The following is a 14,763-nucleotide window of genomic DNA, read 5'->3' as shown; positions in this document are numbered from 1 at the left end:
TGTGCTTTCTCATAACACAAGTTATCAGAGGGAAGAAACTATGCCAATTCCCAAGTCAGTTTCATAAATAATGAATGTCAAATAGAACTATAAACTGTCAAGTCACTTCTGAATTCAGGTTTCTAAATTAACAAATGACTAAACATTTTGTGCTTTTAAATTTTTTCCTTAAAAAGTTCAGAGAAAGTATAGCACGCTGGTTTTGTAATCAAGGTTTTCTCACCTCTTCTCCACTGTACTGCTTCAAACAGTGCAAAAATCGGCATGTGTTAGAAAGCCAAAAGGAGACGGTTTCAAAATCATCACCTCTTTTCTAAAAGAGAGAATAAGCCTAAATTAGTTTTTTCCTTATGGAAACAAAAGCCTGAAATAACTGAATAGATACTAGAAGGCCCGTTTCCTTCACTTATCATTAACAACAATTATAAAAATCAATCACATTACAGTTATAAAGCCTCATGTTGCTGCTACAGAATTCAACCACTGAATTCATTAGTTGTTACCTGGCTTGGCATCTGTTTTCTTGCCATTATAAAGTGATGCCCATTCATTCCGTTGATAATAGCTTAGTAGTCCCTTTGGTCAGAAAACAATTCACCAAGTCTTGCTTACCCAAACTTACTTCCCTGGGGGTTACTGAAGGGAATAAGAAAGGACTAAAGGTACAAAAGAGAATCACAAACACTGTGAAGCACTAAAACCCAGATTAGGTGAAAAATCTTGTCAGTGCTGAGGAGCGAATCAGACATGGGATTAAGGGAGTCCTGTGCAGAGCACTGGACAGTCTGGCTTTTCATCAGTACCGGGCCACATGTCAAACAACAGCTCTAAATCAAAACAGGACACGAGGCAAATGTACTTCAATTTAAAAAAAGGATATTCCAAAAGAGTGTTATGTTCAAGAATCTACACTTTTTACATTTTTTAAATTATCTTAATTTTTTCTAAAGTCTTTATTGATTTCATTATGGTATTGTTTCTATTTTATGTTTTGGTTTTTCTACTACAAGGCATGTGGGATCTTTGGTCCCTGACGAGGGATCAAACCCACACCCCCTGCAATGGAAGGCAAAGTCTTAACCATTGGAAAGTGGAAGTCTTAACCACCAGGGAAGTCCCAAGTATCTACTCATTTTAAATCTTTAAACAATCTGGTACAATAATTAGTCAAATTAGATAAATTTCTTCTTGTAATTAAGATGAGAGGGAGAAAACTTCATGATTTGGTTTTGCTGTCTTCATAGGTGTTAACTTCAGAAGTAGTAAAATTCATAGTCTAATAAATGCAATATACCATCAATATGCCAAAAATTACATGAGCTCTATTCAGAAGACATTCATCAATTTTTGAGTGTTAAAATATTTAGAAACTCAACACTTCAGTAATCACTGTAGAATGTAACTGCATAGATTATCTGTGCAGTAGGGACAGAACCATGACCAGGGGCTGGGGGAGAGTGTTTAATGGCTACAGAGTTTCAGTTGGGGAAGATGAGAAAGTTCTGGAGATGATGATAGTGATGGTTATACAACAATATGAATGTACTTAATGCCACAGAACTGTGCACTGAAAAATGGTTAAAACTAAGAATAACGTTCACTGTTTTTCTAGGTTGTCAAAAGGATGATTATGCAACGTGACTCAGTGGTTACTGAGTTATGTAGGGCTTTCTGTTCTATTATGTAACTTTGCTGCCTTTTCCAAGTGTTTGCTCTCTGATTAGTATCTATGTGCTGCTGCTCACATGAAACCAGGCATTTCAGGTAACAAGGAAAATTATGGGGTGAGCTGGAGAATAATGGGAAGAAAAGTCAGAAGAGAATTTTAAATATTTTATCAGACAGCTTTTTATATGAATGGGCTAGGTATTCCTAAGCATTTTTAATACCTATTTTAACTATAGCATCATATTCCCTGTATATATGAACTTCATTAAGTATTTTTAATTTAGTTCTGAGACAGACCTCAAAGCAGACTATTTCTATGAAGAAACTTAGTTTACTTCACAACTAAATGTAAGTATATTGAATTAATTTTTATTATTGTTCAATGTGAGCCCTGTTTTGAAAGAAAGCACACAGACACATTACATAATGAATATTTCCTATAATGGAAGGTACCAGTTAAGACTAAAATGTGGCCATACTGGCAACTTAGCTCATGTCTAAGGATGGAAAAATACCTCTGTATAGACCCTGTCATCATTAATATTCATTACAAGAAATCTGTTGAACATGAACTAACCTTTAATACTTTTTTGATGCTGTTAATTGTTGATGTTAGCAACGACCTTACTTTCTGATCATCATTCAGGTAGTCAGCATGTCGAACACACATAAACAGGATATACGCTGGTAACCCTGGAATCAAATTGACTGCTACACCACGTGGCTTCAGTTCTAAAAAAGAAAAGAGGAAAAACAGTCTTATATAACTTTGAAAGTCTTCATAAGGAACGCTTTTGGAGATATAAAGGCACAGTTCTCATGTAACAGTTCAATCATTCAGCGTTAATAGGTCATGTTTTTAAAAAAGCATATTTTAGAGTAGAGGATTTCTTGACTGTAGGGACATGAGAATATTAGTTGCTTACACAATGACAACTCTCAAATGTCTATCTCCTGCCCTGACTTTTCCTTTGAATCTAGGCTCATGGAACAAGTGGCTTTTGACATCTCTGCTCAGGCCTGTCCCTCAAAGCCCATCTCCCATGGAACCTGCTCTTCCAGGAGCTGTCCCATCTCAGTAAGTGGCAGTCTCTGCCTTCTAGTTTCTCAGGATATAAACCTTGTCATCATCCTTGTCTTCTTTCCTTTTCTCACATCACACATCTAATCCATCAACAAATCCTGTTGGCTCTACACATAAGACATGTCCAGAATAATCCTGCTACTTCTCTACCAGCTCCCCTAGTCTAGGCCGCCACCATCTTCTCCTGGATCCCAGTGAGAGCTTCCCAACTGGTCTCCCTGACTCACCCCTCGATCCTCAGTAGTACAGTTTCCACACAACCACCAGAGTAATTCTATAAGAAAATGTAGTCAGATCATGTCACTCTTGTTATGAAAATCTTCCAAGTAGCTTCTCATCTCACTCATTTGTAAAACCTGAAATCCTCACCATGGCTGTGTGATCTGGCCTGCTCCCCTTTCCAGCTCACTGTGCTCCCCCATTAAATGGGTCTCTTTGTTGCTGGGTGAAGACGCCAGGCATGTGCCCACCCCAAGGCTTTCTGTCTGCAATGTTCTTTCCTCAGCTATCAGCAGGACTTGCTTCCTTACTTCCTTTGGTCTCTGTCCAAAGGAGATCACCTTGTCAAAGAGGCCCTTCCTAACAACTTTATAAATTCATACACCTGCCTTCCTTGTTTATTTTTCTCACCCCCTGATTTTTTTTTTTATTATTTGTGTGTGTGTGTGTGTGTGTGTGTGGTTTTTGCATACACTGACATGAATCAGCCATGGATTTACATGTGTTCCCCATCCCGATCCCCCCTCCCACTTCCCTCCCCATCCCATCCCTCTGGGTCTTCCCAGTGCACCAGCCCTGAGCACTTGGCTCATGTATCCAACCTGGGCTGGTGATCTGTTTCACCCTTGATAGTATACTTGTTTCAATGCTGTTCTCTCTGAACATCCCACCCTCGCCTTCTCCCACAGAGTCCAAAAGTCTGTTCTATACATCTGTGTCTCTTTTTCTGTTTTATATATAGGGTTATCGTTATCATCTTTTTAAATTCCATATATATGCGTTAGTATACTGTATTGGTCTTTATCTTTCTGGCTTACTTCACTGTGTATAATGGGCTCCAGTTTCATCCATCTCATTAGAACTGATTCAAATGCATTCTTTTTAACGGCTGAGTAATATTCCATGGTGTATATGTACCACAGCCTCCTTATCCATTCGTCTGCTGATGGTTATCTAGGTTGCTTCCAGGTCCTGGCTGTTATAAACAGTGCTGTGATGAACACTGGGGTACAAGTGTCTCTTTCAGATCTGGTTTCCTTGGTGTGTATGCCCAGGAGTGGGATCGCTGGGTCATATGGCGGTTCTGTTTCCAGTTTTTTAAGGAATCTCCACACTGTTTTCCATAGTGGCTGTACTAGTTTGCATTCCCACCAACAGTGTAAGAGGGTTCCCTTTTTTCCACACCCTCTCCAGCATTTACTGCTTGTAGACTTTTTGGATAGCAGCCATTCTGACTGGCGTGTAATGGTACCTCATTGAGGTTTTGATTTGCATTTCTCTGATAATGAGTGATGGTGAGCATCTTTTCATGTGTTTGTTAGCCATCTGTATGTCTTCTTTGGAGAAATGTCTGCTTAGATCTTTGGCCCATTTAAAAAATATGGAACACTTCACGAATTTGCATGTCATCCTTGCGCAGGGGCCATGCTAATCTTCTCTGTATTGTTCCAATTTTAGAATATGTGCTGCCGAAGCGAGCACCCCTTATTTGTTTTTAGCTACCTCCCCCTACCCCAGGGAATATAAACTCTTTGAGAATAGAGACTTTGTTTATTACCCAATACCTAGAAAATGCTTAGCACACGGTTAGGAATGCCCCAAACAATTATTGAACTGATGAATCTTTTTTAATTCTATGCTTAAAAACCAGTGGCTTCTTACCATTTTTTCAAAATGAAGATCACACTGAAACTTAAGCACCTCTGCATCTATATATAGTTCTAAGTTTAACACCATGAACTCTAGGAACACTAAACCACTGCCAGTCACACGGCTGCCACCCTGGCCCCTGGGGGGGGGAATGCTCTGCAAAGGCTGAAAGGAGAGGCTTGTAGTGTTTCGAGCTCACAACTTATGGGCTGCATACACTCCTGAACTATTTGCCATGCTCCCCTAAAAAGTCTTCTTGCAGAGCCAATGGGCTTGCTCAAAGGCCTGCTGCTGCTCTAAAGGGCTTCTTCTATTCCCATCTCCATTGTCCAGTCAGTCCTCTCTTTCCACTGCTGGAATCTTTTCCTTAATTCTGTTCCTTCCCTACTATTAAACTGTTTTTCCTGATATATTTAGTTATATACCTTCCTAGGGAAGTAAGGAACAAGAGAAATTGAGGGACTTAAGTGGCCTAGGGCAGGGGTGCTCAACTGCAGCTAGCTACACGTCAGAAGCCCTTGAGAGAGAATAAAAAGAACTAGGGACATGGCTAAGTTCTTTCCTCTAGACATTCTGATGTAATTAGTCTGCAGGGGGGAACATACATCAACACTTTTCAAAAGCTTCCTGTAACGGGCAACAGGAGCTGAGAAGGCCTCACGTGACCCTGATAGGCAGTCCTGGCTGGCGTCCTTGTAGGGTGACTGACAGCCACGATGGGGTCAGAATGCTGCGGCAGTACTGCACACAGCATGCAAGGCTGACTAAAGAAACCAGTGTGAATATTTAATAAATGAGTGACTAGTCTCTCCCCCCACTGACACGTACCAGAAAGACCTTTCATCTCACACAGGAAATACTTGCCCAGAATCAGGTTCTTTACAAGTTTTTGCTCATCCTCCTTCTTGTATTCCAGCATTCCTTGGAAATCCTTTTCTTTCCTGGGAATGTTGACTGGACGAATGGGTTCATCAATGATCTGTCCTGGTGATATGTTCTCCATCTGGCCCACTTCATTAGAAACAAAAAGAAGAAAAATGCTTTCCAGGTAGAAAAGATGAGCGGTTTCATGTTCCTATTAATTTTAAATGAACTCTGTAACAATAGAAACTTGCCATATTTGCCACTTAATTGCCCCTTCTTTAAGTAATTTTTTTTGGTAAAACTGGATAGATAGATGGTAAATTTATATGTTAATGTCACTCTGACAACAACTAGTACTTACTACTATCAACATCAAGAATCTTACTTGATTCAAAAGCATCTTTTTGTGGTACATTTTATTTTGTAATAAGATTAAATGTCCCCAAAGTATGTGGCTTAACTTATTAGTTAACTAACCAGTATCAATCATAAGTGTCTAAATATATTTAGACTTTAATTCATAGAAGGAAATTCAATATTCTATAGAGGCACCCCTTATTCCCGAAGACACCATGAGCAGATAAAACAACCTGTATTTAATATGTTTGTGTGTGTGTGTGCTCAGTTGTGTTTGATTCTTTGTGACCCCATGGACTATATAGCCTGCCAGGCTCCTCTGTTCATGGGATTTTCCAAGCAAGAATACTGGAGTGGGTTGCCATTTCCTTTTCCAAGGGATCTTCCAGACCCAGGGATTGAACCCATATCTCCCGCACTACCAGGAGGATTCTTTACCACTGAGCCACCTGGGGAAGCCTCTGTATTTAATATTAAAATAATTTCCTAAATTTATTCATTTTTTTGTTTGCTTTTAGTAAAGTGTTAAAAATTCTACCACAAAGTTGCAATCAAAAAGGTACAACCACTGGTGAACAACCCTTTCAGACGTTAAAAATAATCACTATTGTTGATGGCAGCTGTGAGAAAAGAACTCGGGGTTAAAAGAAAAGTCTCCAATTTCATTTTATCTGGGAAATGCAAGGTAACGTGAGTTACAAGGTGTTTGTGGAGCTATATGCTAGCAAGCACATTTTTAATTCTCTTATCTATAGGAAGAGGAGCAGTTAAGACATCTATTTAAGTGCAGGTTAAGTTTGAGTTCAGAGACTGTTGGCAAACGAAATGCAGATCAGATGCATTAGAAAGTTCTATCTTGCTGAGTCCACAAGGTATAGTGCCTCTCCTGTCACTCTGGGCAATTTCCTGTGTTAGTTCTGGAAAGCCAGTTCCACACAAGGTTATCACAGAGAACAGCAGTACCTGCCAGCGCTCTTGCCCATGTGGCGGAGAGCCTGGTGACACCTTGTCCACCTCACGCTGCCGCATCACACATCGGGGCTATCAGCGCTGAAAATCACCACCATCTATCAACATTATGATATCTAAAGAGCGATCATACTGTAACTGGACAAATCAGGGCTGTGGCCACCTCCCATAACCTAGTGTTTCAGATGTATGATACAGTCTGGAACCACAGGACTAACAGAAAAATGCATGCATCTTCACAAGAGATATGAGATTCAAGCTATGTAGTTTTACATAAATTATTTCTGGAGACAGTTTAAACACAACACCAGGGGGATCTCAGAATCCGCATACAATGGCCCTCATAGCTCCTGTATATGCTCTGTATGTAAAACAAAATAATAGAATCCCTGCCATCTATGAACTAGTTGCTTTGAGCCACAGGAACAATTCTATGAGGGGAAACTGGAAGGAAACAGATTCAACATACTGATATTAAGTTTATCAACAAATGCACATATGTGGATTCTGAATAACTCAAAATGTTTTAAATGTTTTATCATATTTGATTTTATCATATTTGATTATGACATATAGTATTATTTTATATAACACCAAGGAAGGAAAAATACTGCCAATTAAATTACAACCTAACAACTGCTATAAGAGACATCATAATTTCAGAGATGTTAAAATGTGAAAAATTGTGCGCCTCAGAATTTGTGAAATATAGTGACTATTTTAACTAAGAGATTACATGTTTTAAAAGAAACCTTCACTTTCCTTTCACATATCTCTAAAGAAGATATTTTTGGTTCTGTACAAAAATGCCAGAGATAAAATTTGCCATATTTTCATTAAAATTTTCTGTCTTTGAATTCTTGTCAGAGATTAGAGTCTTTACAAAAACTCACAGATAAAATATAGGTATCAGCTCAACATAATCTTGATTTACTTAACAAATTATATATTAATTAAAATGTCAACCCTTACGTAGTATCAGGAAAATATAAAACCTGAAAGAGAGAAGCCAGAATACCACACGGTTTTTAAAGACTCAAGGGATGCTGGGGGTCATTTAGCCCAATGCTCCATCTAATACAGACATCTTTCTAAAAGATCTGAAGCAATACCTATTTCTATCATCTAGATTATTTATACTTGAGAGAAAAACATTCCTGAACCTTTTTATCCTAGAAAAAGAAAGGAAATTGGAAGATTTTTTCCCACTCACTTTTGGTACAGGGAAGATCTTGATCTCAGGTTTAACTGAGACAGTCAAATGAATTACTGTAAGAAGAAAGAGTCTGTTGAGAAATACAACACAAAGGAGAGGAGTCAGTGGTCCTCAGAAGGCATGGAATCTAGTTCCACTTTGGCCACTAAGTGGCTGAGACTTTGGAAGTCACCGTTTCTGGGCCTCAGCTCCATTCTCCTATGAAGTAATTAACTGATTTCTAGAATTCTTTTAGGTCTAAATTCCCTGACTTTACGAAACTTGAGATAGAACACCCACTCCTGGTAAAATATAGCATAAAGCACATCAAACTTTGAAACACTCTTGATTTAGATATATAATTTCTGCTAAAATTAGGTATGTTGGCATTAAAAAAATCTTAGATGGTATCTAAAATTGTCTCTCTAATTAAGTGGAGCCCATAGGAGGAGTAAGTCTTGCTATTTTCAACCAGAAGAATTTAAGTATATTATTATATATTTAGAAAAAATAAGAAAACTTTTAGCTATTAGAAGGTGCTTTGCTATACAAAGTTATCAGTGTTTTCTACACACTGTGGGTATGAGACGACAGGAGACAAAGGTGTGGGAAGAGCTTGTAGCCTTTATGCTCTGCCTTGGGGAGGGGAAGGACACCACACTCAGTAAGTGCTGAAGATGCATAAGCCAATTTCATCTTATTCTGTAGATGTGTATCATTTATCTCAGTTTTTAAGACTATCATGTCTTTTTCGTTTAATCTATGAATTGCCTTCTCAAATGTCTTTATATATTTAAGAATATAATTGGTAGGATAGTTTAACTGATAAGGTTGAATTCTAATTGATAATGGCTTAAAATCACTAACATCACGAAATATTCTCAGCTGTCCCTTTAAGTAAAAATATATATATCAAAGAAAGCTAAGTAAAAATGTAAAATAAGTGATTCTTCTATTTATCAAAAGTTACTAACATATGGTAAATGAATCTTTAGGAGCTTAAAAAATAATTTTACAAGTTAATACCCTTAAAATCAGTTTCTTTTAAGCAGATAGTCTGCTGTCTAATTATCATCTCATGATATAATTAATGCAGAGTTAAGTGCAGAAAGGTTCTCTGAATAAAGATTTTCTTAAGTTCTGCCAATAGATATTACAGCCCATGTATGTGATTTGGAGGTTCAAAATTTTAATAGATGGAACAGATAATGCTAAAGGATTATATAATAAAACATGACTATAAAGTAATCTATCTGATATCTAAACAAATATTTCAGTATTTGTACATGGGAGGGAATATTATCCTCTTCAAAATAAATATCCATGTTGCTGTTCTAAATATTTCTGACACTTACTTACACATTCAACAAACATTAATGGAATGATTATGACAGGTCAGACAATATGTTAGGTGCTGTGAAAACAAGGGGAAATAAGAGATGGTTACCATGCTCAAAAAGATCACAATCCATTGAGGAAGCCAGTAACCAGACAGAAAATTTGCTAAAAACATGACATGGAAAACCATAAAGGTGGGAGGTGAACTGTGGTACCACAGAGGGTACAGCCATAGGGTCTGTCTGGATGATCAGGAAAGGCTGCTCTTGAGCATGTGACATATAACTCTGGTCTCAAAGGATAAGCAGGCCTTGACTAAGAGAAGCGGGAAGATCAAACAGATGGAAGAGTTATGGTAGGCCTGGCATGTTGGAGGAATGAAAGCCAGTCAATCATGGCAGATTCTTTTGAACATTACCAGTGATGGGGAATGTTTACCCTTTGAGCAGAGCAAAAATTATTCAGTGACAATGACAGAATAGATGGGTAGTCAGACTGCACAGTATCATTTCTGGTCAAAATGGTAATAGCTTGCATAGGCCTGAAGGCAATTCCAAAGAGGAACTCAAAATCTCTAGAACAATGAGATCGTCGCTGGAATAAGCTTACAATGTGGCTTTAGCCCTGTTCACTGCTACATCCCTGGCACCTGCTTACTGAAGGAACAAACACTCACCCATAAGAATCGTTTGTGTATAAAAAAAACTGATTCTTTCTCAAGGTATTTTCCCATCATCATCAGATATAAATCTCGTTTTATAGAATCTCCTTTATAACTACAATTCATTTTTTCTTATTTAATTCTCTTTTTGTTCTCCATAGTTCTTTGAGGACACAGACTCTGTCTTACTCATCTTAGTATCCCTAATACTAAGAATAACAGTAATAAAAATAAGCTGTAGATAGCATTTCCTGTGTCAGGAACCATGCTAAATTAATTCCACATATTAATTAATCTAATCATTACAAACCATGTCAGGTAGATATCCCTATCATTCCCATTTAACAGGTGGGAATACTGAGGAATAGACAGGTTCAGTAACTTGCCCAATATCAGATGACTAACAGTGGAAGAGCCAATATTTAAACCCAAGAAACTTGGCTACAGAATCCATGCTCTTAACTGATATGCAATACTGCCTAGCATAGTACCTGGCATATAGAAGATAGCCATTAGATATTTATTGACTGAATTCTCTCTTTATAAGTTAGCACTACCATGAAAAGAACGTTTCTCTCCACTTAGCAATGAAAATTTCCACTCCACGGAGGCCAGGGTTGCTGAAAGTCATTTTTGTTATTGTCCCTAATATTCACACACAAATTGAGCCACACTCTTAAGCCACTAGTACAGGATATAAAACCAAGGTTCAGCAATTGTCATAAAAACATGTTTAAATACCTTCTAGTTCACCAATTTTTTTGGCAAATACTTTCAGTTGTTTTTTCAGTTTCCGGACAGTCTTATCTTGTTTTTCGAGTTGTTCCATCAAATCCTAAAGATCAAAATGAGAAATATAACAAAAAGATCAAAATAAGCTATCTAAAATGCAGAGAAGGGAAGCAGACATAAAGTTACAGAAACAGTACTTAGCTTTACATAAAAAGTTAGTTTTACATAAAAGCTCCATAAAAGCTCATTGGTGGAGCCCCACCTGGCTAAAACCGGGAGGCGATAGGAAAGGCAGCTATAATAAAGCAAATGTTAAAATACACAGTGCAGTAACTCCTTACAGCGTGATGGACAGCAGGCTCACTGTGGGGCGAGTAGACTCCAGTAGACTCCGTGGGGGCAAAACAATTAAATGCTCATGAAATGTACTGCTATCTCAGTAGAAAGTTTTTCATTTAAAGGGGGAATAAGCAAGGTAAATTTTGATGAATGCACAGTTTTGTGTGAAGTTTTAAGGATGGTTGAACTTAGGGGCTTTTAACTGACACCTAATCACTGCAGATGGTGACTGCAGCCATGAAATTAAAAGACGCTTGCTCCTTGAAAAGAAAGTTATGACCAACCTAGATAGCATATTATGAAGAAGAGACATTACTTTACCAACAAAGGTCCATCTGTTCAAGGCTATTGTTTTTCCAGTGGTCATGTATGGATGTGAGAGTTGGACTGTGAAGAGAGCTGAGCGCTGAAGAATTGATGCTTTTGAACTGTGGTGTTGGAGAAGACTCTTGAGAGTCCCTTTGCCTGCAAGGAGATCCAACCAGTCCATCCTAAAGGAGATCAGTGCTGGGTGTTCATTGGAAGGACTGATGCTGAAGTTGAAACTTCAGTACTTTGGCCACCTCATGCAAAGAGTTGACTCATTGGAAAAGACCCTGATGCTGAGAGGGATTGGGGGCAGGAGGAGAAGGGGACGACAGAGGATGAGATGGCTGGATGGCATCACCAACTCGATGGGCATGAGTTTGGGTAAACTCTGGGAGTTGGTGATGGACAGGGAGGCCTGGTGTGCTGCGATTCATGGGGTTGCAAGGAGTCGGATACGACTGAGTGACTGAACTGACTGACTGAAGTGTGTGAAGCACTGTCTCTATGGGTTCCACCCTTTGGAGAGGTTAAAACTAGTCCTGTAACTTAAAAAAAGTTAAGAGGTTTCGGGAATTAAAAGGTAAGTTAAAAAATAACCACAAAGAACAGTATAGAGTAGCTGATAGACTAAGTGGCAGTTAGATAACACACCCATAGAAATCTCTAACACACCCATAGAAATCTCTAACACACCCATAGAGATTATATTATCTAATATAATAATATAATTTATAATTGCAAAATATAATTTTGCTTATAGGGAAAAAAGGGGATAATTCTATATGATTTGTGCAAAAAGAGAAAACAAAAGCAGTACATTCACAAGTAGTGTTTAAAAAAAAAGGTGTGATACGTGGCTTCCTAATCAAGAATTCTTTCAAATGACAGACAGAGTCAAATGATCAACAATTAAGAAGAAAAGTGGGCAACAGCAAACCAGGAGCTTAAAGCGGAAATAAAGCAATGATTTAAGAGGTTTGTGGTTGTTATTCAGGTTATGGATTTTAAAAGGTGTTTATAAATACAAGTATTCATTCTTTTCCTAATTTAGACAGGGCTGGTTTTTAGATATTAGACCAATGATTCAAAAGGAACAGTTGTTAACATTTCAAAGTGTTCAGTTGTGTTTCTTGGATTTTTACTTAACCTTTCAAATCGTATTTTGCTTCCATCACACTGTAAGCCTAGTGTTAATAACAAACCAAAGGTGACAATGGACGCAGGACACTGACAGAAGTGACATCACTGGCTAAAAGACAGCTGTGGGGAGAAACAGGTTTTGTGAAAGTTTCTGAAGAGACCTCCCAGGAAGGGCAGGCAGAGTGCTCTTCGCTTATAGAGGGCTAGAAACAGTGAGGAAGATGACAGAGAAGCACTCTTTTACATACAATCATCCGTTTGTAAAGTGAAATCCGATATGATTGATACTTCTTAGGGTCATCTGCATATAATTCCTCAAAATACTGAAAAAACAGGCACAATGGACATTCGTTTTTCTCTGTGTCTTTGAGGGGAATGCTATCTCTCAGCAAAATCAATTTTAAAATATTTTAAAACACAGATAAGGAATCTATATTTATAGACACAAAAGGCTCTGATTTGACATCTGTCATTGCCCTCTAATTTTTCTAGTACAGATGATTCTATATCCACAAATACATCTTCACATGTTCAGAGGAAACAGGCGATGTTAGCAGGTAAAGAGCTGTGATCCATATTCCCCAGACAAGGCTGTTATCTCACTCCTCAGACCTGCTCCTAGGCTGCTGCACTTTCTCTGCTGCCAGTAGCAAGAGTGGGGAAGGCAATTCAAACACAAGTGAGAACACTGGCAAAGTTGGAGCTCTTGTTTGATGTTGGAAAGACTGGGCAGAAGCTGTGTGCCTTCCTTCTCTGAAGGGCAGCTTGGGGCAACCTGTGAAGTTTGCTCAGTAGAGGAGGCAGAATAATCATCTCTGTTTGTGTTTGTGGGGTAGGTGGGTGGGAAGGGTTTTTAGGGTAGAGTTTCGAAGAACACAAAGCCTAGGCCCACCGGTACTTTAATATTCTGCCCAAGTGCTTCCTACAGAAATGCAAAACTAAGACACTCTAATGACAGCGAAAAACTGCATCATCCCCTGTAAGTTTGAATCCATTCCCCTGAATTAGCAATCAGTGAGGAAGAAGCCTATGAATCTACAAAGAGTTTTCCTAAAATACAAACTAGGTTTCACCAGCTTAGAATATGGAAGGGATTGATTTATTTTTGTATCAGTTATACAAAATCGAAAAGAAAAGTAATAATGCACACAAGATTGCAAGGGAAACGCTTAACCAACTTAGCAAAACAACTCTGAGAATCTACCACCCAGTAGCATCTTTATTTCATGGTTTCACCTTGTATTTTAAGATAATGATTTAAAAGCACAGAATTTATATGCTAATCAATCATTATTATGTTATTGAGTAATTGATCAATTCTTAAGCACTGAAGCATTGTTAGTTTAAACAACAATATACTTGTGAGTAATAAAATGACATCTTGAAATAGTTCATGATTCAGATCTTCCCCCACAAATTAGTGATATTTCAGGCACTTTGGAAAGAATCTAGACTTCAAGTCCCTCACCCATCTCTCCCATTCCCACAGTCTCACCAGCATGCTGTCCTCAGAAGGAAGGACAGACTGGGAAAAGAATACCTTTGGGTTTTGCTTTCAACTAATATAAAAGATGGTTGAACAGGTGACACTAGAAAACTATCTGTAACGCAAATGATCACTAATGGATAATTCAGGTTGTTAAATCTTCAGAGAAAATCCAAACTATTTTATTACAAGTTATTAAAATTCTGAATTAAAGAAACAATTACCACTAGCCCTAAAGAGCTTTTCTAAAAACCAGCCTGACACTTCAGTATAGATTTTATATAGAAATGCTCCCTGGTCAGGGAACTGAGACCCTGTAAGCTGTGTGGCAAAGCCCCACCACCAACCGACAAAAGAAAAAGAAGAAAAATGGAAATATAATTTTTCAATGACTTTTTAATTTAATAAATATGTTTATCAAACCTAAGTAGAAATCTGTAATAAAAGTTATTTTGTGACTGAGAAAGAAATATTTTGGAAAATATTTTCTATAAAAGAAAGAAGGACAACTTTGTGCCATGACTCAGAATCTATCTGGCAAGGGAAAAAAAAAATCTCTCCACTCACTGTCTGAATTCTATTAAAAAGAATCAAGAATGCAGAAACTTGAATCCTGACGTTTCTCCTTGACCCTGGAGTTCCAACCAAGGTCAACCTACAGCCCTCTCTGGTTCTGCCATCTGCTCCCTGACTAACTCTAACCCTGCTGTCTGCCTGAGAAGGGGCTGGGAGGGCCTCAGTGGTGCCTGGGG

The 14,763-nt window shown here is 38.2% G+C and overlaps 1 protein-coding gene and 1 non-coding gene across 2 annotated transcripts in view; both read right to left on the bottom strand.

The window, feature by feature from the left end:
• The window catches only part of MYO5A (myosin VA), a 201,616-nt gene that overhangs the window by 8,587 nt on the left and 178,266 nt on the right, over positions 1-14,763 (bottom strand). Inside the window, exons 32-36 of the mRNA XM_065941894.1 lie at positions 12,774-12,848; positions 10,747-10,840; positions 5,486-5,632; positions 2,246-2,400; positions 224-313 (exon numbers count right to left, since the gene is read on the bottom strand). Of these exons, the coding sequence (XP_065797966.1) occupies positions 224-313; positions 2,246-2,400; positions 5,486-5,632; positions 10,747-10,840; positions 12,774-12,848 (561 nt within the window). The remainder of the gene's footprint in view (positions 1-223; positions 314-2,245; positions 2,401-5,485; positions 5,633-10,746; positions 10,841-12,773; positions 12,849-14,763) is intronic.
• On the bottom strand, positions 4,347-4,453 carry LOC136172686 (U6 spliceosomal RNA). The gene has a single exon (XR_010664040.1). It is a non-coding gene; the product is annotated as a U6 spliceosomal RNA (small nuclear RNA).

Source organism: Muntiacus reevesi, chromosome 7 (assembly GCF_963930625.1).
Source record: "Muntiacus reevesi chromosome 7, mMunRee1.1, whole genome shotgun sequence".
Classification (NCBI taxonomy): domain Eukaryota; kingdom Metazoa; phylum Chordata; class Mammalia; order Artiodactyla; family Cervidae; genus Muntiacus; species Muntiacus reevesi.
Note: the sequence above shows the minus strand (reverse complement) of the source record. Positions and strands in the feature narration are given on the sequence as shown.